Source organism: Erythrolamprus reginae, chromosome 2, assembly GCF_031021105.1.
Source record: "Erythrolamprus reginae isolate rEryReg1 chromosome 2, rEryReg1.hap1, whole genome shotgun sequence".
Classification (NCBI taxonomy): domain Eukaryota; kingdom Metazoa; phylum Chordata; class Lepidosauria; order Squamata; family Dipsadidae; genus Erythrolamprus; species Erythrolamprus reginae.
The window spans coordinates 229,359,311-229,382,600 of record NC_091951.1 but is presented as its reverse complement, the minus strand read 5'-3'; the positions used below and the strand labels follow the sequence as shown (position 1 = coordinate 229,382,600).

Here is a 23,290-nt window from a genome sequence, read left to right as displayed (position 1 = left end):
CCCCAACCTATCACTGTTCTATAAGGACTAACTTTAAGACACCTGAATTAATAAAATACCCAGGAAATCTGATTTCTTTTACATACAACTACATAAGCTACATGTTATCAAATCAGCCTGAAGTTCAAGTAATCCTCAACTTACAACAGTTTGTTTAGTTACTGTTCTGTCGGGCTCTCTGGTAGAAGCCTTCTTTTGGTATAGCCAAGGGCACTCGTCTCCAAACAAACTAGTAATTTGTACAAGTCCCTTATCAGTTCTGTGATACTTAGCTTGCAGCTGTGAGGCAATTTACAGTCCTTCTTCTTTCACAAAGTGAAACACACTTTACCCTGGTTTAGTTTCAAAACGGGGGAAAATCAGCACACAAAAAGTCAAAGTCAGTAAAGCAGTCACGAAACACAACGATCAGATAATCCTCCACAATGGCCAAACCCACAGGCTGCTATTTATAGCAGCTTCACTTATTACCACAGCCCCACCCAACCACAGGTGGCCTCATTTTCTTTGATAATAATCTCTCAGTTGTTGTTGCCTATGCATCGCTCTCCGCATGCGTGGCTGTATCATTAACTCTTGTTCTGAATCCAAGGAGGAGCTAGATAATTGATCTCCTTCTGAGCTGTCTGCCACACTCTCCTCCTCCCTGTCACTCATGTCTTCTTGGTCAGAGGAGCCTTCATCATCAGATTCCACTGGGGGCAAAACAGGCCTGCAGCATGTGGATGTCTCCCCCACATCCACAGTCCTTGGGGCAGGAGCTGGGCCAGAGCTAACCACAACAGTTACTGTCCAAAGTTACAATGGCACTGAATAAAGTGACTTATGACCATTTTTCACAGTTACAACTTTTGCAGCATTTCCATGCTCGTGTGAACAGAATTCAGATAGTTGACAGCTGACTCACACTTCTGCCATGGTCACATGATCACCTTTTGTGACCTTCTGACAAGCAAAGTCAATAGAGAAGCCAGGTTCACTTAACAAGCAGGTTACTAACTTATCAATTGCAAGGATTCACTTAACAACTAGGGCAAGAAATGTAAAATGGGGCAAAATTCTCTTAACAAATATCTCACTTCTCCACAGGAATGTTGGGCTCAATTGTGGTCGTAAGTTGAGGAGAATCTGTAGTTTCTTCAAATGTGGGCAAATTTTGTTTTTGTCAGTTTTTCGACCAGGGCCATAATGCATTCAAGAGTCTCAAGCCACCCAGCAATAAAAATTCAAGTTTTTATTAGGAGCACCATGTCAAAAGCCTATTGCAGGGGAAGGTTCCAAATGAATTTTGCTACCGGTGCGCATCTGCGCATATGTCCCACCGCGCGATTTTACTTCCCCACATGCTCAGGACCACATTACAAGGAGATTCTCAGCTGTGCTTCGGATGAAGAATAAAGCTCAGCATTAAGACGAGGGCAGGCGGGAGGGCTTCTTCCGACATGGAGATGCCAGGGAAAAATTGCCGAAAATTGCATCATCAGTGCTTTCCTACCACATTACAAGGAGATTTTGGACTGTACCGGTAGGAACCCACCACTACCCAATTGGTGTGTCAGTTTTGTATGTATTTGTATTTTTATGTATCTAATAAAAATATATATACAATAGTACCCCTAGATACGAGCATAATTCGTTCCATAAAGGAGCTTGTATCTCGAGGCAACTCGTATTCTGGAACAAATAACTATTTTCCCCTCCGAGATAACCAAAAGCAAGGATTCTAACCAAAAGCAAGGATTCTTGCGCCACCTAGTGGAAGCTCGGCTCGTATCCCGAATTTCAGCTCGGGAGTAGAACAGAAATGTCTCTCCCCTCCTAGCTCGTATCTGGAAATACTCGCATGTAGAGCAGCTCGTATCTAGAGGTACTACTGTATTTAAAAAAGATCATTTTCCTTACCCTCTATATCAGCGAAGTGATCTTATGGCGATTTACCATGAAACTCACCTGATCCCACAAGGCAATCTGCCTATTATTCCACCTGGATGTCCCTGTGGTGAGCAGCCTTTTCAGGTTTCCTAGAAACACAACTTTATTCATTCGGTGAGATTTGCTGCTTGCTTCCTGTAAGAAGGCATAGGGCATTAAATTACAGGAAATCAAAATAACCCAAACATTTCTCCTTTCATAGAAATCTGCCTAGCTTAGTTAATTCTTTAGTCTTTTGAAATCTCTCCACAATCACCCAAATTCGTCTCCTCTGCATAGTTAAATTTAGTTAATACAGCCATGTATTTAAAGAAACACTAGCAGATCTTTTTAATTAAAAAGTAGGCTAATTAAAAGTAGATATTTTTAACCTGAGACCCAAGGTTGGAAATGCCAACTTATGCAGCCCTGGACAGCTAGCACCCCCAAAATAGTAAACTTTTAACATTATGTGGATTTACACACACTAGCTATATTATATATTTTATATGCAGTTAAAGACAATTCCTCTTCAGTCAAAGCAGCCTAGGCAACCAAAAATATTGGACACATCTGGCGTAGATCATGGGGCTTCCTATCAAAACTTTTTTGTCCACTTTGAATTGAAGACTGCTTGAATGAATGATGAGAACTCAGAAATTATGCAAAGGATGGGTCTACTAACGGCCCATTTTCTACACCATTTAATTATAAGGACAGGACAGAGATCTTGGAACGAACTCCCTCCAGAGATTCGCAATGCCACCACTCTCGCCACTTTACGCAAGGTTTTAAAAACCCACCTCTGCTGACAGGCTTGGGGCCACTGAGTCTTAATATCTAGCCCTGGCCAATGATTGAATGTACAGAGTATGATGGGATGAATGTGAGGGATTAATTTTAAGTATGGGGGTTTTAGTGTGTATTTTAACTTAGATTTCTTACTTGTTTTTGTATTAACTTTTGTTGTAAGCTGCCCTGAATCTCAGAAGAAGGGCGGCATAGAAATCAATCAATCAATCAATCAATCAATCTTGCATCCATGAGTCAGATAACAGATCAGCTCAGGTGCGTTACTCTGATACTCTGGGCAATGTTCCCTCTAATATTTTTCCAGTGTGGGCGGAAAAGTATAGTGTCTGAGTGGCAGTCCTTTTGGGACTGGGAGGCATAGAAGTATGTATGTATGTATGTATGTATGTATGTATGTATGTGTGTGTGTGTGTGTATGTATGTATGTATGTATATGTATGTATAAATAAATATATGTTGGTCTTGGTATATTTGGGTTTTTTCCCGTGTAGGGAACAGTGGCTCTGGGATTTTCTCTATGCATAAGTTCCTTCCTGTGGAGAGAAAACTGAGTGGAAGCCTTTGAAAACATTTCAGAAGTAAAGCATTGATAGTGAAAGTTTAACACTGCAGATAAGAACAGAACGGAATCCTTACAACTCAGTAGAGGAGCAACTGAATGGGGCAACGGTGCTTCTGGTAGAAAGACCTTTTAACTGCCTTGCCATTTTTAAAAAAGAAATAACTCATTATCTTAGTTATTGATGCTCTTATAAAATAATGGAGCCAATCCAATGACAATGATTAGAGAAGAGTTACGTTATTGGTCAGATGGGTGGCATGTTAAATTTGATAAATTAATATTAAACTACCATTTGTATGAAGATCTAGCAACATTTTGAAAGCACTTATAAGAAGACCAGCAAATGAGTTTTTTCTTAAGTGGTACAGATGTATGAGTGGAGAACACAACTGTACATAGAAAGTCTTGTTAACCTGCATAGCTAATGTTTCTTAGCAATGCTGAATAGTAACCATATCAACGAAAAACAAGTGTATCACCTGCAAAGATCTTTTGAATTTAAGATGAGGCTAGAAGACTCCATGCACTTTTTCTCTAATATAATTTGAAATAAGTCAAGGGAAGAATTTCATTTCAAATGATGGATTCTCAGGAAGTGGGGATGTTTAAAGAAGATCTTCCAATCTCTAGAACATAACAAGGCTGTAGATTTGGGTTTGTCTGACTGTATCTCTCCAAATATTATAAATCTGGTCTAGGTTCAGAGCCAGTCTTTGCACTTGGATAATTTGCCAGAGAGATGGGAGGAGAACCACCGTAAAGTGCCTCCCACTCCCAACCCCTCTAGTTGCTGCAGAAGGATACCATGGTCAATGGTATCGAAAGCCGCTGAGAGGTCAAATAGCACTAGGATAGAGGAACGTCCCCTATCCCGGGCTCGCCAGAGGTCATCCATCAGTACAACCAAAGCAGTTTCTGTGCTGTAGCCGGGCCTGAAGCCTGATTGGAACAGGTGTAGACTAAGGATTTTCTTGACTATAATTGCCACCCCTTCCCTGGGATCACAGCTGATGAAGCACCTGAAACCCATCTGGGCACATTTCTGAGAGGGGAACACCCCCTTCCTGGCCCAGCCAGGGGTTCAGTTATGCATGCCAGGTCTGCCCCCTCATCCAGGAATAAGTACCGGATCAAGGGGGCTTTGTTGATTATAGACCTGGCATTCAACAACAGCCACCTGAGACCAGAGCCCTGATATCTCTTACCACCAGTGAAAAATACTGAGACAGTTGGTTCTTAAAGCTCTTTTTATTTGTAAGGACAGGACAGCTCTTTTTGTAAGGGACTTCAAGTAAGAACGCGACTGGAATAAACAGTGCCAGTGCGCTCCTTTTATACTTTATTTTTCCCACTAAAATCCTACTGTCAAACTCTTAGCCAATCAGAATGCACCAACCATTTCAGCTGTTTACATTTACCTCAGCGCATATTTAACAACCAGCTACTCGGGTTGACTCCGGGGGGCTGGAACAAAGAATCGTTCTAAGACACCAAGTCCTTGTTCCCTATGAGTGGCCTATCTCCCAGTTCCCACCATATCTGCCTCTCCCAGTCATGACCGTAATGTTCCACCCTCTTGTCCTCCAGAGATCATCTCCCCAACCTCACCGGCCCCCATCCTCTCCGGCAAGCCATATCTCTCATCCATACCAGGCCAGGGGCTATGACTGGACTCCCATCTGCTTCTGTCTACGCATTCAACATAGGACTTCCAGCCTTCGCCCCTGGCCTGCTCATCCATGCCGCCTATCATTCCATCATGCATACTGCAACGCTCTCTAAATGGGGCTACCTCTGAAAAGTGTTCGGAAACTTCAGATCGTGCAGAACGCAGCCGCGAGAGCCATTGTGGGGCTTCCTAGATTTGCCTACGTTTCTGCAACACTCTGCGGCCTGCATTGGCTGCTGATCAGTTTCCGGTCACAATTCAAACTGTTGGTTATGACCTTTAAAGCCCTGCATGGCATTGGACCAGAGTACCTCCGGAACCGCCTGCTACTGCACGAATCCCAGCGACCGATAAGGTCCCACAGCTCCCGTCGACCAAACAATGTCGTTTGGCGGGCCCCAGGGGAAGAACCTTCTCTGTGGCAGCCCCGGCCCTCTGGAATCAACTCCCCCCGGAGATTAGAACTGCCCCCACCCTCCTTGTCTTTCGTAAATTACTCAAGACCCATCTTTCCCGCCAGGCATGGGGGAGTTGAGACACTTTTCCCCCAGGATTTTTAATATTTATGTTTGGGTATGTATATGTTGTTTGCTTTTTTAAATATGATAGGTTTTTATGTGCTTTTTAATATTAGATTTGTTTTCACTGGAATATTGTTTTTATTACTGTTGTGAGCCGCCCCAAGTCTTCGGAGAGGGGTGGCATACAAATCTAATAAATTGAATTGAATTGAAATTGAATCATTCCGTCAATTATACACACATTCACTCCCCCCTCACAACAATGCTTCTTTGAAGAAAGAGGCAATTCACCTTCTGGCTAAAACCATCTCAGAGATCCCATTTACAAACAGCAACCTCTTTCCTTGTTAGAACCAGCCTTACTATTCATGCCAATCATTCTCCCCAGCCAACATACCCGAAAGATGGTTCCTGCTCGGGGGTCAATGATCCTTATTTTCCTGTCCCTGCAGACTGTGGCTAAGAGGCTGCCATCCGTGTTGAATGACATGGAGAGGATGACATCTGTATGAAAGCCGATTGTCCTTAATGGCGCCTGAATTGTATGTTCTTTGGTATCAAGGTTCCAGACCATGACCTGGGACAAAAATATACGTATCAGAGAACATTTTCCTGAACTTTCCACCCTCGGAGCAAGCAGACTATAAAAGATGTGATGCACCAACAAATACTATCTCGTTCAATGCAGGCCCAAATCTGACACCATGGCTGAGTGGAGAAGGATGAGAAAGGGAGTGCTTAAAATAATTGGAGCAAAAGTTTGATTCGGGGTGGGTCCAAATCAAATCAAAACTTTATAACAGTTGAATTGAATGTTTAGTATAAAAAGTGGGAAAATTATATATGTTTTATGATAAACATTGTTGTGGCGTTTGTATTTATGCATTGTTTTAAGATGGAGAAAAATTAAAATTAAAATTAAAAATTAAAAAAGATCAATAAAAAATATGAGCCGGGGTGGTGCAGCAGGTAGAGTGATGTACTGCAGGCCACTGAAGCTGACTATAGATCTGAAGGTCAGCGGTTCAAATCTCATCACCGGCTCAAGATTGACTCAGCCTTCCATCCTTCCGAGGTGGATAAAATGAGGACCTGGATTGTGGGGGCAATATGCTGGCTCTGTTAAAAAGTGCTATTGCTAACATGTTGTAAGCCGCCCTGAGTCTAAGGAGACGGGCGGCATAAAAAAATTGAATAAATAAATAAATAAATAAATAAATAAATAAATTATACCCAAAAAACTTTATAACAGTCATGGACCAGAATATAGACAGTGTCAATTTCTATATCACAAACATTGTGATTTCAAAGGAAAGAGATGACCAAAGGAATGCCTTTTTCCTTTTCCTTGTAGCTTTTAGTTCAAATATTTAGTTTACTGATGTAAGATAAACTATTTGTTTATTATTTATTTAATTCTATTTTGGTGCCCGCTGACTCCAAAAACACAGTCAAATACAGTGACTGGATTTGTTTTGCCTGGCCAACTTACACTTTATCATCATTGAAATAAATAACTGGAATGGAATGCTTCCATTGTGGCACATATACTTCTTCTCCTCCATAACCCAAGTTTCCCCCACAAAGACTTTCATGAAGAAGCCTAGCAGTATTTCAGGGTTGAAACGAAGGCTCCTAAGTGCTCAACTCACTTTGTAATCATAACCAGTGCTGAAGAGGATGTTGCTTGCAGTTGGGTGCCATTCAATAAGCCCCACTCTTCTGGAATGGCCAAGAAGCTCCTTGTGGGCATCTGTGATGCTTTTGGTTAGCAAATGCTGAGGGATATTCCAGACCTTAACCTACAAGACAGAAGAGGCAGCACCATCCAAGAAGGCTCCATTAACCCAGATTACTTCATTCAATGCAGCAACATTCAAGAGCAATAGCGCTGGTCTACAAATTCTGGGAAATGATCGACTTCCGTGATAAAATGTGTGAATTTTATATATTTTGATTAGATGAATTAGAAAACAGATGATAAAGGTGGTGGTTGGTCTAATGTTTTCAAGATATTTCACAGTAAGAGCTATATCACATTTTGCAGAAAATTATGGAGCATAATCAAACATTCCCCACCTAATTTTGATGCAATTTTGACCTGAAGCTGTATCTTGCAAACTGGAATCAATGAATACTCAGGACTTAATTTTCCTTTATTAGCAACCCAATTCTGGTAAAATTAAGCTACTTTCATTTTTGAGGCTTTCTTCATGTTGACCAGGGTAGCCTAAAAGTGCACTACAACAACAACACAACAGCACACAACAGATACAAACTTAAAGTAAACTGCTCCAAACTTGACTGTAGGAAATACAACTTTAGTAACCGAGTAGTTAATGCATGGAACTCATTACCTGACTCTGTAGTATCACCACCTAACCCTCAAAACTTTATCCTGAGACTATCCACTGTTGACCTCACCCAATTCCTAAGAGGTCAGTAAGAGACGTGCATAAGTGCACCAGTGTGCCTTCTGTCCCCTGTCCTAATGTCTCTTTCTCTCACTAGTATCATGTATATAAACATTGTTATATCTTTGCATACTACCAATAAGTACTTGACATAAATAAAGGTTCACAACTCTGACTTACTGTGTTATCTTCCGAACACGATGCTATTACAAAGTCATCAAAGGGGTTCCATTTGATGTCTAATACATTTCCTTTATGCCCACAGATGCGAGGGTAATGTGGATCAAGTTTTCCTGTCTAAAAACAAATGAAAACGTTTAATTCTACAATGAGAAGTTATCTGAAAAGGCTTATTGATGATCATCGCACAGTCAACCAGATGTTCAGACTGGGTCTGGCATTTTTGTCTACCTATTGAATCCTTACCAGGAACCTGGGATATACAAATCTGGATGTTTGATGGTGTTACACATTTATTTGTTTGTTTGTTTGTTTGTTTGTTTGTTTATTAGATTTGTATGCCGCCCCTCTCCGAAGACTCGGGGCGGCTAACAACAATAAAGAAGACAATGTAACAAATCTAATATTAAAAATAATCTTAAAAAACCCAATTTAAGAGACCAATCATACAAACAAGCATACCATGTATAAATTCTATAAGCCTAGGGGGAAGGGAAAAATTTCAATTCCCCCATGCCTGACGACAGAGGTGGGTTTTAAGGAGCTTGCGAAAGGCAAGGAGGGTGGGGGCAACTCTGATATCTGGGGGGAGCTGGTTCCAGAGGGTCGGGGCCGCCACAGAGAAGGCTCTTCTCCTGGGTCCCGCCAAATGACATTGTTTAGTTAACGGGACCCGGAGAAGGCCAACTCTGTGGGACCTAACCGGTCGCTGGGATTCGTGCGGTAGAAAGCAGTCCCAGAGATATTCTGGTCCGATGCCATGAAGGGCTTTATAGGTCATAACCAACACTTTTAATTGTGACCGGAAATTGATCGGCTACCAATGCAGACTGCGGAGTGTTGGTGTAACATGGGCATGCCTTGTCATTGCAGGATGGAAGCTGTTCCAAGTAAAGCTGCCTTCTGCAATTGACTGATGGCAAAGTTGTCAATGCCTATGCTTTTCAAGTGGTGCTCCACGTTGTGGCCCACCAATGGAGCTGGCAGCAGACTCAGACAGTGAGGAGGTTGGGGTGGAACATGGGCCTGTCCTGGAGTCTTGGGAAGGCTCTGATGAGTGCTCTGCGTCAGAGGTAGAGATGGAGCCAGGGCCATCTGACAGTTATCAGCTACTTTCGGAGTCGGAGATAGGTAGGGCTGAAGTATAGCTGGAGCCTGTTCCCAATGTGTACATGCACAGAGCTGTCAGGAGACGGGAACAATTAAGAAACAGAGGTTGACTTGGGAGTAAAGGCACAAGGGGACGTTGAATGACTCCTCCCATAAGGAATAAATAAGAGCAAAATGGGAGTGGAGTTTGCAGGAGACAATTAGTTCGTGAGTGTGAAGATCCGCTTATCTGAGAGTCTCCTTGCCAAGTGTTTCCTTGCACAGCATTGCACCTGGAAGCTATCGCACTAGCAACTATCCAAGGACTGATAAGGTGTGTGGTTGCAATTCATTTTTGAAAGACTGTTTGCCAGAACTTTGCTGGATGTGAATGTTAGGAATTCACATTAGCCAAATAAAAAGGGTTTTTGGGGGTGACAAGGAGTCTGTTTCGTGATTTGGTGAAGCCTAGATCAGAACATTCCAGTTGTTTTGGGATTATCACAGTCTATTCCTATTTGTAAGACTTTGAATTTTGTGATCTGCAATAATAATAATAATAATTATTATTATTATTATTATTATTATTATTATTATTTTCACAAAAAACAGTAATACACAGAAAACAAGATTTATATGGATTTTATATCACAATATCACAAGTTGAAGACTTTCCAAGCATCTAGGACTGTGTGATGTATTATTATTATCATCATCATCATCATCATTATATTTTCCATCTATCAATTATAAAAAACTACACTGCTTGGTTCCACACATATACAAACTGATACATGATGACATCCTTTGTTCTTGCGAAGAACTTGATGCATATGAAGGCAAGCACCAGCTGAAGAAGTAGCTGCTGTGATTTCCCACTGTTATGTATATAATAATAACAATAACAATAATAAAGCTGAACTTTCCGTAGGACGCTTGTTTGTGGTCTCAATTGCTTGGTTCAAAAGCAGGTTGGTTTTTAATTTATCTCCCTTTTAAAACACCAGATACTTTATTCTCTAGTACATAATTCATCTTAACATTACCTATCATGCATGTGCTTGTACAGATAGTTCTTGGTTAACAACCATTCACTTAACAACCATTCAAAGGTACGGAAGACACTGAATAAAGAGATACATGGCTGCTCCAACTCCAGATTTAGGTCTAAGGGTCGAGGCCTCCCCTGTTACCAAAAAACCCCTTCTATTTATAGCACATGGAAGAGACTCTTCTCATGTCTTGCACCCAAGGCCTGAAATATATTCCTTCGGATAGGAATCTGGACCCCCACTGTTGCAGAGAAAATCTGCAAAGGTGCATGTGGGTTCCCAGTTTTTGGCCAGGTAATTTTAGTGTTATAAAATGTTTAGTATAACTAATTTTAAAAAATTCTGATGTTGATAATTTTACTTTTCACTTAAAACTTTCTATGTTTTGTTTTCATATTTTGTTCACCACCTTAACTGCTTGCCAAAGCAGAAAAATAGGACATGTATAAAGTAAGGAAACAAGAAAAAATAACTGCTTTAGTATAAACATAACGCACAAGGAGAGCAGTGCAATACTTTTATCAAACTGCGGCAGAGCCAGGCCTATATGGATAGGCCTACAGGGTACCGTATATTAGAGGAAGGGAAGGGGGGGGGGGAGAGCAGTATCTATTTGTTTTACTGCTAGTTTCCTTATACTCGTCGTAGTTAACTGTTAGGAGGCTGAGTAAGAAATACCATATTTTTCAGAGTATGACAATGGAAAATGGAAGGAAAATGGGGGGGAAAGTCTGTCTACCAGGTATTCAGCTGGAAAAACATTCTTTGCAGAGAGTAACAATGAAAGAGCTTGCAAGGTAAGAGCTGGGAAGATTGTTAGCACTTAGTTAGGACTGAAAAAATAGCTTCCCCCCCAAAAAAACCCTTACATTCAGAGTATACAACGTAGCCAAATTTTCAACCTCTTTTAGGAAGGAAAAAAGTGTGTCTTATACTCCAAAAAATTTCATCCCTTACCTGAGGAACACTACTTGAAATGAGAAAAATAATAATATAGGTAACCCTTGACTTACAACCATAATTGAGCCCAACATTTCTGTTGCTAAGTGAGACATTGGTTAACTGAGATTTTGCTCAACTTTACGACTTGTCTTGCCAGAGTTGTTAAGTGAATCAATTTAGTTGTTAAATTAGTAATATGGTTGTTACGTGAATCTGGCTTCCCCATTGACTTTGCTGATCAGATTTCAAAAGGTGGTCACATGATCCTGGGACACTGCAACCATTATAAATGTGAATCAGTTGACAAGCTCCTGAATTCTGATCATGTGACAATGGGAATGCGATGGTTTTAAGTCAGCGGCGGGTTCCACTTACCCATATACCGGCCAGACAGTTGTAAAATGAATCTGGCTTTCCCCTTGACTTTGCTTGGCAGAAGGTTGCAAAAGGAGAACATCACATAATCCATGGGACACTGAAACCATCATAAATTTAAGCCACTTTCCAAGTATCTAAATTCTGATCCTTGTGACCATGCCAACACTGCCACAGTCATGTGAAAAGCAGTCATCAGTCTCTTCTTTTCAGTGCCACTATAATTTAAAATGGTCACTAAACAATGCTTGTAAGTCAAGGACTTATATATAAATGAACCCACAGTTTGTGTATCAACTTATAGAGTTAATGCAGACAATATTGCTAATTTTTCAAGTAGCCATTCAGGGCCAAATACAAAGCTCTCACTGAAAGTGAGTTACTGATTTGGGCTTTATCCACATTTGGCCTCCCGTGTCTTTTTCTGCCCCATTCACACCCACATCGATTAGCCAGTTATATAGGACAGGCTTGGAGATACCTACTTGATTGATGGGTATGACAAGAAAGGCGCCTCCACCTGCACATTCGGTCACCACGGCAATAAAACGAGGGTTGACAGCGCAAAACTGGTTGTCATAGACACTGTGGGTGATGGGCACGTTGTCATAGCAGTTCTCCTTACTGGCGGCCTTGCCATAAACATGGCGGAATTTAGAACTCCGATACTGAGGATTCCATGACATCTGCAAGGCAGAAAGAGAATTTAGAAGCACGAAGTCTTCAGACGCTTGAATTTTCCATACTCCCGCCAGAGGTCCCCAGAGTTGGCTGAGGAATTCTGGGAGTTGAAGCCCACAAGTCTTAAAAGTTGCCAAGTTTGGAGATCTCCGCTCTTGACCGACAGGTCAAGTTATCTTCCAACTATGCTGTAGAAGTTCAGACAAATTTGAGACAGCCAAAGGCAGGGGTGTCAAACTCAATTTCATTGAGGGCTGCATCAGGGTTGTGTTTTGACCTGGGGGGGCATGGCCAGCTTGACATCACTTGTGTTGGGGGTGCCTGTGGAAGCCTGAGAGCTCTGCCAGCGAAAACAGGCTCCTGAACTTTGTTTTCAACCGTGATAGCCTCCTGCAACCCTCAGCCAGCAAAAAAGGAACTCGAGTGGACCCTCTCAAGCTCCGTTTTCGCTGGCTGAGGGCCCTATGGGCCAGATATAAACAGTCCAGTGGTCGCATCTGGCCCAAGGGGCTTGAGTTCGACACCCCTAAGGGGAGCTTGACTGCCTGGAGTCTCCTAAGTATGTCACTGGCTGAGCTGGACTAGTTTCCCAGCCGCTAATCAATAGGAAGGTCATTTAATATAAAATCTTGGCAGAGGAAACTCTGGGTAGGATTCATGAGGAAGATCTTCCTAAGAAACCTGGAACCTTTTAGAATTGAAACGTCACTGATGAAATATTAATCTGTGCTTAGCTTTTGACAATTTTGGGTGGAAGATCTCTTTCATGCAACCAGAACCAATCAACCCACCAGGCAGCTGTATCAGAAACAACTGAATTCCTCAACACTGTATAATATCAAAATCAAACAAGTCATATGACAGATTACTGCCTTGTGTGAATACAGGCACATATGTTATAAAAACAAACTAGGAAGCTGCAAAGAATGTAAGGTTGCTGCCAGATTTTGCGGACAGGGGGGCAGTGGGGGGGAGGATATTATACGGTAAGAATATATACTATAAAATATTGCTATTTTTTATTTTTTATATAAATATAAGAGCATACCAGGACTTGAAAAGGTCAGGCTCTCTACAGAGCAGAGGTTCAGGCTAAAATCTAGCATCCTTTTAAGTCCCTTTTTATGCACTGTAACTGATAATGTCATAGGAGATTTATTTACAGATTTGAGAGAGAGATAGAGGGAGGGAGAGGGAGGGAGGGAGAGAACTAACTCAGCAATCAGATTTCCTGGCAATTATCTCCGTTTAAAGGCCCACGGTAGGTTGTTGGCTCCAGGATAAGGTTCCCTTGATTCATTCAGCACATATTTTTCGTAGGCGTCTACATTCCAAAGTCTGTAAGATGCATTGCTGTATCATTGCACACTATATTTTTTATATAAAGTTTCATGAATTATTGGTACTTTCAACTATGATGTACCAAAGAAAAAGAAAAGGTACCCTTAAGTTGAGCTTGACTCCATGTGGTTATTTATTTTATTTACTTTGTTATCAAAAGTTTGGTTTTGGTTCTCCAATGTGAGAGTCACAAATGAAATAGATGTTTAGCACATCACAAAGAATAATAACTGGAGGGACAGGAAAAGAGATAAAGCACTGCTGCCTTCTAAAGCCTGATAGCAACATGGAGAACAGCTTGTCGCATGGAGAACAATTATTAATTACAGTAAATTGCCAATCAAGCCAGGGTTACTAATAATAGCAAGCAAGTGAAGAGAAACGAGTTATTTCTGCATACATATTTTTATGTGAATCTATGCATAGACATTTTGGTCTATCTGTCTGTCTGCGCAGGGCACTTTTTATACCTCTAACTGCACCTTTATTGGCTACTAATGGGTAAAAAAAATTTCATACAGTGTTGCCAGTCAATGAGCACACCCTATCAATCAGCCACATTAGTATAACTTGTTAAGTATGTATCAAGCTGTTTTATTCCTTAGCATCTTAGGGTAAGCTACTAGAACACAACACACACACACACACACAACTTCTCCTTTTTTTAAATTAAATATCTTTATTAGTTATTTGCATATAAAAATCAGACAAAAAAGGGAAGAAATCAAATACAGTTACAGAGACAAGCAAAAGAGAAAAAGGAAAACACAAAAGGAAAGAAAGGAGGAGAGAAGAAAGAAGTGAAGGGGAAAAGAAAGGAAGGAAGGAAGGAAGAAAGAAAGAAAGAAAGGAAGAAAGGAAGAAAGGAAGAAAGGAAGAAAGGAAGAAAGGAAGAAAGGAAGAAAGGAAGAAAGGAAGAAAGAAAGGAAAAAGGCAAGGTCAATTAATATGTTGACCATCCTTATTTACACAGCCTTTAAATTAGAATATTAAATAGCCGTTTCTACATTTCATAGCACAAGGTTATTTTTCAAAATTATAGTTTTAAGTCGGATTGTAAGATTACATATCTGTAGCTAGTTTTGGTGCTTCTTGTAGGTAAAGGGCAATGAGTATGTGAAAATTGTGTTTTTAAGTATTTCTTTTGATTTAACCAGACATACCATTGTGTCCCCACCCCAACGTCTCATATTCCTGGAGAGCTGCCATGTACAACCGCTGGTCTAATCTGAAGAGGTCACAAGTTGTTTCAGCCAACATTAGGCTGATGGTGGTGGGACTATATATCTCCAGCATCATAGCAAAAACAGTACCTGGCAAGGATGCTCACCTTTCACTGACTTCATCTCAGCTCACAGTCACTTGAATCTTTCTACCGCCTGCATAGGTTGCGCTCTGCCACCCTCATGAAAGCAAAAATGTGGGGTGGCTTGAGAAAGAAAACAAAGGAAGCCATGAAAACAACCCTGACAGAGAGGAGTCAGCCGTGCCCGCTGGCCACACACCTCTCCTCTCAGCCTGTGCTTCCACCCTCTACGTCCAAAGCAAACAAACCACTGGAAGGTGAAACTTCATCTGCTGGGGAGTGGCCATAGCTGCCTCCTCACCGTCAGCTGAATAAACTCATTTTGCAGGCTTGGCATGTCTACCTGTGACCTCAGGGTATCGGTGACCTGCCCTGTTGCTTGATTGACCTTCTTGAGGGCAGCAGCCAAAGCCAAAGTACATCTCCAAGGGCTTGTATTAAACAGATTTTCTCCTCACGACCGGCAAACAGGCGGTCTTTCTCTTTCTGAAGCAGGACTGTGTTCAGAGAAGGAGGGGTGGGCAATTTATTTTCCCAAGCTGACACATGAGAAGCTGGAATTATTATGGAGGGCAAAATCCCAGGGCTGTGAAGGTATGTAGGCATGCACTTACTTACTTACTTACTTACTTACTTACTTACTTACTTACTTACTTACTTACTTACTTACCTTACTTACTTATTTATTTATTTTCTTTCATTCATTCATTCATTCATTCATTCATTCATTCATTCATTCATTCATTCATTTGATTTTTATACCACCCCAACATGTTAGCAATAGCACTTTTTAAAAGAGCCAGCATATTATCCCCACAATCCGGGTCCTCATTTTACCCACCTCGGAAGGATGGAAGGCTGAGTCAACCGGTGATGAGATTTGAACCTCTGACCTGCAGATCTAGCAGTCAGCTCCAGTGGCCTGCAGTACTGCACTCTACCTGCTGCGCCACTCCAGCTCATAACATACATATGTAAACTTGGAGGGGGGGGAGGAAGCTGTTGCCTTCAACTGCAATGCTCTCTACATGGGGATACCTTTGAAGAGTGTTCGGAAACTTCAGATCGTGCAGAATGCGGCTGCAAGAGCAATCGTGGGCCTCCCCAGATATGCCCTTGTCTCAACAACACTCCCCGGCTTGCACTGGCTGCCGATCAATTTCCGGTCACAATTCAAAGTGTTGGTTATGATTACCTATAAAGCCCTACATGGCATCGGACCAGAATACCTCCAAGACCGCCTTCTGCCGCACGAATCCCAGGGGCCGATTAGGTCCCACAGAGTTGGCCTTCTCCGGGTGCCGTTGACTAAACAATGTCATCTAGCAGGACTCAGGGGAAGAGCCTTCCCTGTGGCAGCCCCAGCCCTCTGGAACTGACTCCCCCCAGAGATAAGGACTGCCCCCACCCTCCTCACCTTTCGTAAGTTATTAAAAACTCATCTTTGCCGCCAGGCATGGGAAAACTAACACACACATCAATTGTCAGGGCTGGTGTATGGCTTGATTGGTTGTGTGATTATTTTATTATAAGGGTTTTAAATTGTATTTTAAAATTGGATTTGTACACTGTTTATGTTGTTGTGAGCCGCCCCGAGTCCTCGGAGAGAGGCGGCACACAAATCTAATAAATTATTTATTATTATTATTAAAAGCAATGCAGTTCTATTACGCACTTGATGTATGCTCAATTATATTTGATTTCTAATTTCTAACTGACTTCACTTAAGCTGGTCAGCGACAGCCAAAGGGCCAAATGTGGCTCAGAGGCTGTAAAATACCCAGTTCTGAGGTAGTTTGTGTTTATTGGACAACTGTTTCAAGTGTGAAGGAGAGATCTTCTAGGTAGGTATGATGCAATCCTCGTTCTCAAAGAACATGTGCACAATCTATCTCCCCGTTCAACCCTACTGTTTTCAAAGTTCTGACTTTTATCATTTGCTCCCTGCCCAACATTATTTATTTATTGGATTTGTATGCCGCCCCTCTCCGTAGACTCGCCCATTTACACAGCAGAAGACACCCCTCCCCAATAATATTATTCAATCATTCTCTTCTGCTCGCCATCCATTTAACACCATTTCTGATTTCAGGATGTTTATGAGAATTACAAATGGTAATTATAATGTGATAAATACTGTTAGAAGACTGTCGATATCTATTGGGTTGGCAACATATTGGCTGAAGGTGTTGCAGACTGCCACCAGAGGGAGTTACAGTTTATAGCTTATTTCTCTGAGTCACTCTCTTAGTTTATCTTTGTCTAAGCTACTCACTGATAAAGGCTACTCACTGTTATGCACTGCTCTGCATTTTGTCTGCAAGAACTCGCTCACGTCCAGTTTAGTGACTGAAGAGAGTTAAAACAATAAAGCAAAAAGTCTCTGGCTAAAATACCATTCATGAACTCTATAACATGAACAAACAATAGAAACATAGAAGACTGACGGCAGAAAAAGACCTCATGGTCCATCTAGTCTGCCCTTATACTATTTCCTGCATTTTATCTTAGGATGGATATATGTTTATCCCAGGCATGTTTAAATTCAGTTACTGTGGATTTACCAACCACATCTGCTGTAAGTTTGTTCCAAGGATCTACTACTCTTTCAGTAAAATAATATTTTCTCATGTTGCTTTTGATCTTTCCCCCAACTAACTTCAGATTGTGTCCCCTTGTTCTTGTGTTCACTTTCCTGTTAAAAACACTTCCCAACGACTCCTAACTGTAGCTTTCTCTGTCATGCATGCACAAGACACATTTTGGGGCATGTCCCATAATTATATATATACATTATCATTATCTTGGGGATGGGGACTTATTTGGGAGAGGGGCTTATTTCAACACATGCCCTGAAAACCCCAGCTGGGCTTAATATCAGGCCAGGGAAACACGGTGATACAATTAAATATACCAATGATGCCGAAAAGACCATGTGGAAACATGCACATGCACCCATCGGGGTCACAGTTTGGGTTCTATTGTGCATGTATACCCGATGATCACTGCACATGCGCAGGCCAATTTTTAAGCACTGCTGCGCATGCAAAGAGATTGTGCTCCAGAAAAATCAAACTTCCGGATTCTGGTACGCATGCATGCCCAACAATCAGTTAGCCAGCACATGTGCGCACACCAGTTTTTGGCACTGCTGCGCACATGAAGGTCGAATGATGGTTGCATGCACATGCGTGCCAGAAACCAGAAACACAAACAGGCAAGGCAACGCGTGCCAAGCAACATGGCTTTGCATGCCACTTTGGGCAGGTATGCCACAGGTTCGCCATCACAGAAATATACATTATAGAATAGAATAGAATTTTATTGGCCAAGTGTGACTGGACACACAAGGAATTTGTCTTGGTGCATATGCTCTCAGTGTACATAAAATAAAATATGCATTTGTCAAGAATCGTGTGGTACAACACTTAATGATTGTCATAGGGGTCAAATAAGCAATGAAGAAGCAATATTAATAAAAATCTTAGGATACAAGCAACAAGTTACAGTCATACAGTATCATAGTCTTTCAACTTCTAACCTTAACATGCCCATTGTAATTATAATAATTTCTATTACATATCAGTGTGTGTGTAATACAATTTTCCCAATTTGTATTCATCTTTCCCCCCTATTTGTTGGGGTTCTTCTGCAGTCACATCTTTGTCTTTAAACAATACAATATTCTCCTTATGTTTCTTCATTTTTTTCTTCATAAATATATTTAAACATCAATAACATTTCTTCATACAATATATTTTTATACCCCGTTGAGTCACTAATAGTTTAATGTATTAAAAATTACTCAATATTACATTATAATATCTAAGAATATCAATAAAGCCAATGTATCATCATTTCCAACTCCCCTGACTATACAGTAGTTACAAAACATCAGAACAGGGAAGTTTAACTGAAATTCAGTAAGAAGTAATATCAGACACTCCCAATTGTGTGTGTGTCTCTAAGAACAATTAGGTAGAATAGTTTTACCATGTGCTCAGGTTTGAGTGAGCATCAAGTGCTTCCAGAAAATGCTAAGATGGCACTTGAGCAAATACCTAAGTGCAGAAATGAGGAGGTGGAAACCCCAAAATGCTCTTCTGAATCTTTGTCAGCAAGCTATCTTGCATACAATATAATAGATTATTATTATTATTATTATTATTATTATTATTATTATTATTATTATTATTATTGCCCCCCCCCCCCAAATATCCTATCAGGGCCCCAATGTAATTTTAGGGTTAATATTTCTTATTTTACTTATTATAAGCTGCAAACAAACTATTGGCTGGAAAAGCTGTTCTACCCACTTAGCTGGGAGTAAGTCACACTGTGAACTCAGTGGAGCCTGTTTTCGGTTAGGCAGTCGTAGGCTACCGTGGTTTTGAAATGGGTCCAGGCCAGCTTAATCAAGCCAATGTTTTGGGGTCGCTGGCCTTCCCCTTAAGTGCCACCTTTGCCGGGCACTAAGAGCGAATGGTGTGGAAGGAGGCTTTAGGGTGGTGTTCTAAGCTTTCACCCAGTTGTAGAGGATGCTCCTCCTTGTGCAACAGCAGATTCTCCGCGCCTTTAATGGCTACCGTGGTGCTCACCGAGAACAAGGACCCACGCAGCCGCCCCGCCCTGCCTGTCTTCTCTTCTGGGCAGCGTGCAACTGGGAAACCACTCCGTGTCTGGGGAAATTGATCAAGAGGGACCCTGGCATCGCTCTGTGCCCCCAAGGCGGGCACTCCCCATTATTTGAAAAGCACTGCTCTAATGTAACAGGTCAGCATATTCAGGAAGGCACATCCGCAAAATGAGACATTAATGAAAACCAGACAGTAGCACATGCCAATAATCCGCAGATGCCGGTAATCAGTGTCATGTACAGGCAGAACAGATCAATTTTCTTTTCTTAGCCTTTTATATTGTTACCTCGTATAGACTCCAACAAATACTATTAGAGTCATCATCTTAGTGGGCAGGGGGCAGGAATTCCTCTTGAGGCTTTCACAGAAGAATCGGGCAGGGCAGGCTTTTGACCACAGCTTGGGGAGTGTGCTGGTCCTGAAGGATTTTTGGAAGAACTCATTACCGGACTCAATTGTGTCAACCCCTAACCCCCAACGTTTCTCCCTTAGACTCTGTCCAATTGTCTTTCCTTTCTCTCACTTATCATATATATTTTCTTTCTTTCATATATCCTCTCCTCTAAGTTCACTTTACCCTTAAATATATTACCACATGTCTATTTTTCTTCCTATGTATTTGTGTATTGGACAAATGAATAAATAAATAAATAAACAAACAAACAAATAAATAAATAAAACCTGCCGATGTAACCACTCACTTAAGAGGCAATGCAGTGAAATAACTGCAAGATTCACCATTGCCAGAAGAATATTTCCATTGCCCTCTCCTGGTCAAAACCATCATTTGCAAAAAACAGTCTTCAAAAATCATGTTTTGTGCAACCTCAGTTTTGGGAAGTAGGAAGCCCCCGCTGTCTCAGTATTATTGTGAAGGATGCACAAAGAAAGAGTTGGCATGGCACCCAAATTACACTAGAGCAGAGGTCCTCAAACTTGGCAATTTTAGGACTTGTGGACCTCAATTCCCAGAATTCTCCGGCCAGCTATGCTATGAAAGTTGCCAAGTTTGAAGACCTCTGCACTAGAGGCATCTTCAAACTAAGCTGTTATCAGAATTGTATCCACTGCAAAACAACTGCACTATATAGTTTTATGTAGGGTATGCTTGTGTTGTATGTTTTTTAAAATAATGGGTTTTTAGATATTTTCTTTTAAATATTAGATTTGTTCATTGTACACTGTTTTATTATTGTTGTGAGCCGCCCAGAGTTTGAGGAGAGGGGCGGCATACAAATCTAATAAATAATAATAATAAATAATCTTTGAAAGTTGAAATTTCTAAAATAGTCTTTTTTTCCTTCTGATAAATTCATGCAATCCCTTGCTAGGCTGATTCAGCCTCAAAGCTCAACTAGAGATTGGAAAGCTTTTAATCACACAACATCAGGGATGAAGTTCCAATTCTAGCTACAAAACAGAGAGAAGGACCATTTTGAATAACACAGTAGAATAACCCAGGCGGAAGTTAGGAATTATCTGAGTAACATCTAATTAAAAATAAGCACTATTTTCCTATGATAGACAGAAATATGCATTCCTTAAACACAGAACTTTCCTTATTAAGAAAATGGGGCAGAACAAGAATTGTACTTTTTTCATGTCAAAGTCAACTGGATGTTCATATGGAAAACAGCCAATCATATCTAACATGGTCTTATTTGCCCCAGGTGTGGATCTATATCCCATTTCATATCTAGATATGAAGTCAATGCTAAAAGAACGGATTGAAACTACAAGATGGTGATGATGATGATGATGATGATGATTTATTACGTTTGTATGCCGCCCTTCTCCAAAGACTCAGAGAGAAGATATTCATAATATGACTGTTTTTTTAAAAGTCTCCACAGCAGACTTCAAACCAGTGATGGGCTCCTATGGGTACGGTCAGGTACGCAGTACCGGTACCCAATGTTCCCTCTAATTTTTTTTCGGTGTGGGCAGAAAAGTATAGTGTCTGAGCGACAGTCCTTTTGGGACAGAGGAGCATAGAAAAATAAATAAATAAATAAATATATATAAATAAATAAATAAATAAATAAGAAAGAAAAAAATTTCCTTCTTTTTTTTATTGAAAGAAATTAATAATAAAACAAAATCTATTACTATTATCTTCTCTTTTTCCATCCCTATCCCCCCCCGTGTGTGTGTGTGAACTCTTGAACCATTTCCAATTAGAGGTGAGCTATTGGAAATTGGTTCAAGAGTTCACACACACACACACACACACACACACACAAACGGCTGGGGGGGGGTTTCTCTGTTATTATTTGGGTGCTTTTTACCATATGTTTTAAATCAAGAGTCATTTCTCTCTCTTTCTCTCTCCCCCCCCCTCTCTCTCTCTCTCTCTTTCTCTCTATTGCTTTCTTTCTCTCTCACTCTTTCTTTCTATCTATCTCTCTTGCTTTCTTTCTCTTCTCTCTCTTGCTATCTCTCTCTCCCCCTTTCATCTCTCTCTCTCTTTCTCTCTTGCTTTCTATCTCTCTCTCTTGCTTGCTTTCTCTTCTCTCTCTTGCTATCTCTCTCTCCCCACCCTTTCTCTCTTTCTCTCAGCAGCGGTAGTAGCCGTGGGGCGGCGGCAGGGTGATCAGCTGTGAGGCGGAGCTCCGGAACGGAGGCACCAACGGCGAAGGGGCTGCGAGAGCGCTTTCTCCTAGCGCTTCGGGAACGCCTGCCCTGCCTCTACCGCAGCCCCCTTGCTGGAAGTCTGGGACTGGGACGAAAGCGCTCCCAGCGAAGGGGCTGCGAGAGGGGCGGGGCGGGCATTCCCGAAGCCCGCAGAGAAAGCCCTCTCTCACAGCCCCCGGCTGGCTGGCAGCGCTTTCATCCCACAGCCGCCACCGCCGCGGCAGAAGTCGCGCCCCAAGGCAGGAGGCGGCGGAGGAGGGGGTGGATCGGGCGGGCGGGGGCAGGGCCGAGAAGCCAGGGGCGTGTTTGGTCGGAGGCACCGTGGGGAGGCAGGGGCGGCCGCGGCTCCCTTTCCTCCTACTGCCGCCCCCCTGCGTCCCCCCGCGGGCTGGCAGGGGGATGAGTAGCGTGCGCCCATGGAAAAGGGCATGCACGGGGGTATTTGGGGGTCGTGAACGCTCGCGCACGCAGCTTACAGGGAACGGTGCCGGTAGCAAAATTTGGAGCTCCACCCCAAAGCACCCAATTTGCACTGAAAGATGTTGAAACAAAATGCATAAGCCACGCCCACAGTGTGGTAGTAAAAATTTTGGTACCCCATCACTGCTTTAAACGAATAAGACTTTAAGAAGTAATGAACTAATTTTTGTCTTAAAAGATTGTCATTGGATTAACTAAGATCCTTTGTTATACCGTGTTTCTCTGAAAGTAAGACCCAGTCTTATATATATATTATTTTTGCTCCAAAAGATGCATTAGGGCTTATTTTCAGGGAAACACGATATCAGGGCCATCAGCCCAGCCATGTGCCCCATTTAGTTATAAAAGGCCAAGTGGCCTCAACCACTATCTAAAAAGAATGCAAATCTAGCTCCAGCTGACGTCATGAATGATTAACTGAAATAGGATGAATGTGGACGATAGGGTTCTTTTTTGGAAATTGGGGTTTTTAGATTATTTTAATACTAGATTTCTCACATGTTTTGTTGACGGGACCCGGAGAAGGCCCACTTCTAATCATAACCAACTCTCTGCAAGGAATCTAAATCCTTCCATTCCCCACCATCCAGTCAGAGCTGAGGAAGCTTCTTGGATGAGAAGCAAAACTTCTTCAAAGAAAAACAAGAAAGTCCAGCTGCCTCTTTAAAAAAACCTTTGGGGTT

General features: G+C 41.7%; 1 protein-coding gene across 4 annotated transcripts in view; it reads right to left on the bottom strand.

Annotated features, from left to right (window-relative positions):
• Positions 1 to 23,290, bottom strand: part of CORO2A (coronin 2A) — a 119,547-nt gene that overhangs the window by 21,770 nt on the left and 74,487 nt on the right. For 3 of the 4 annotated variants that reach the window (XM_070742209.1, XM_070742210.1, XM_070742213.1), the window contains exons 2-6: positions 12,014 to 12,214; positions 8,071 to 8,187; positions 7,129 to 7,278; positions 5,874 to 6,053; positions 1,951 to 2,067 (exon numbers count right to left, since the gene is read on the bottom strand). In XM_070742209.1, the coding sequence (XP_070598310.1) occupies positions 1,951 to 2,067; positions 5,874 to 6,053; positions 7,129 to 7,278; positions 8,071 to 8,187; positions 12,014 to 12,214 (765 nt within the window). Of the gene's footprint in view, positions 1 to 1,950; positions 2,068 to 5,873; positions 6,054 to 7,128; positions 7,279 to 8,070; positions 8,188 to 12,013; positions 12,215 to 14,880; positions 15,073 to 23,290 lie in introns of those variants that run through there. The other variant, XM_070742212.1, reaches the window with a different exon arrangement.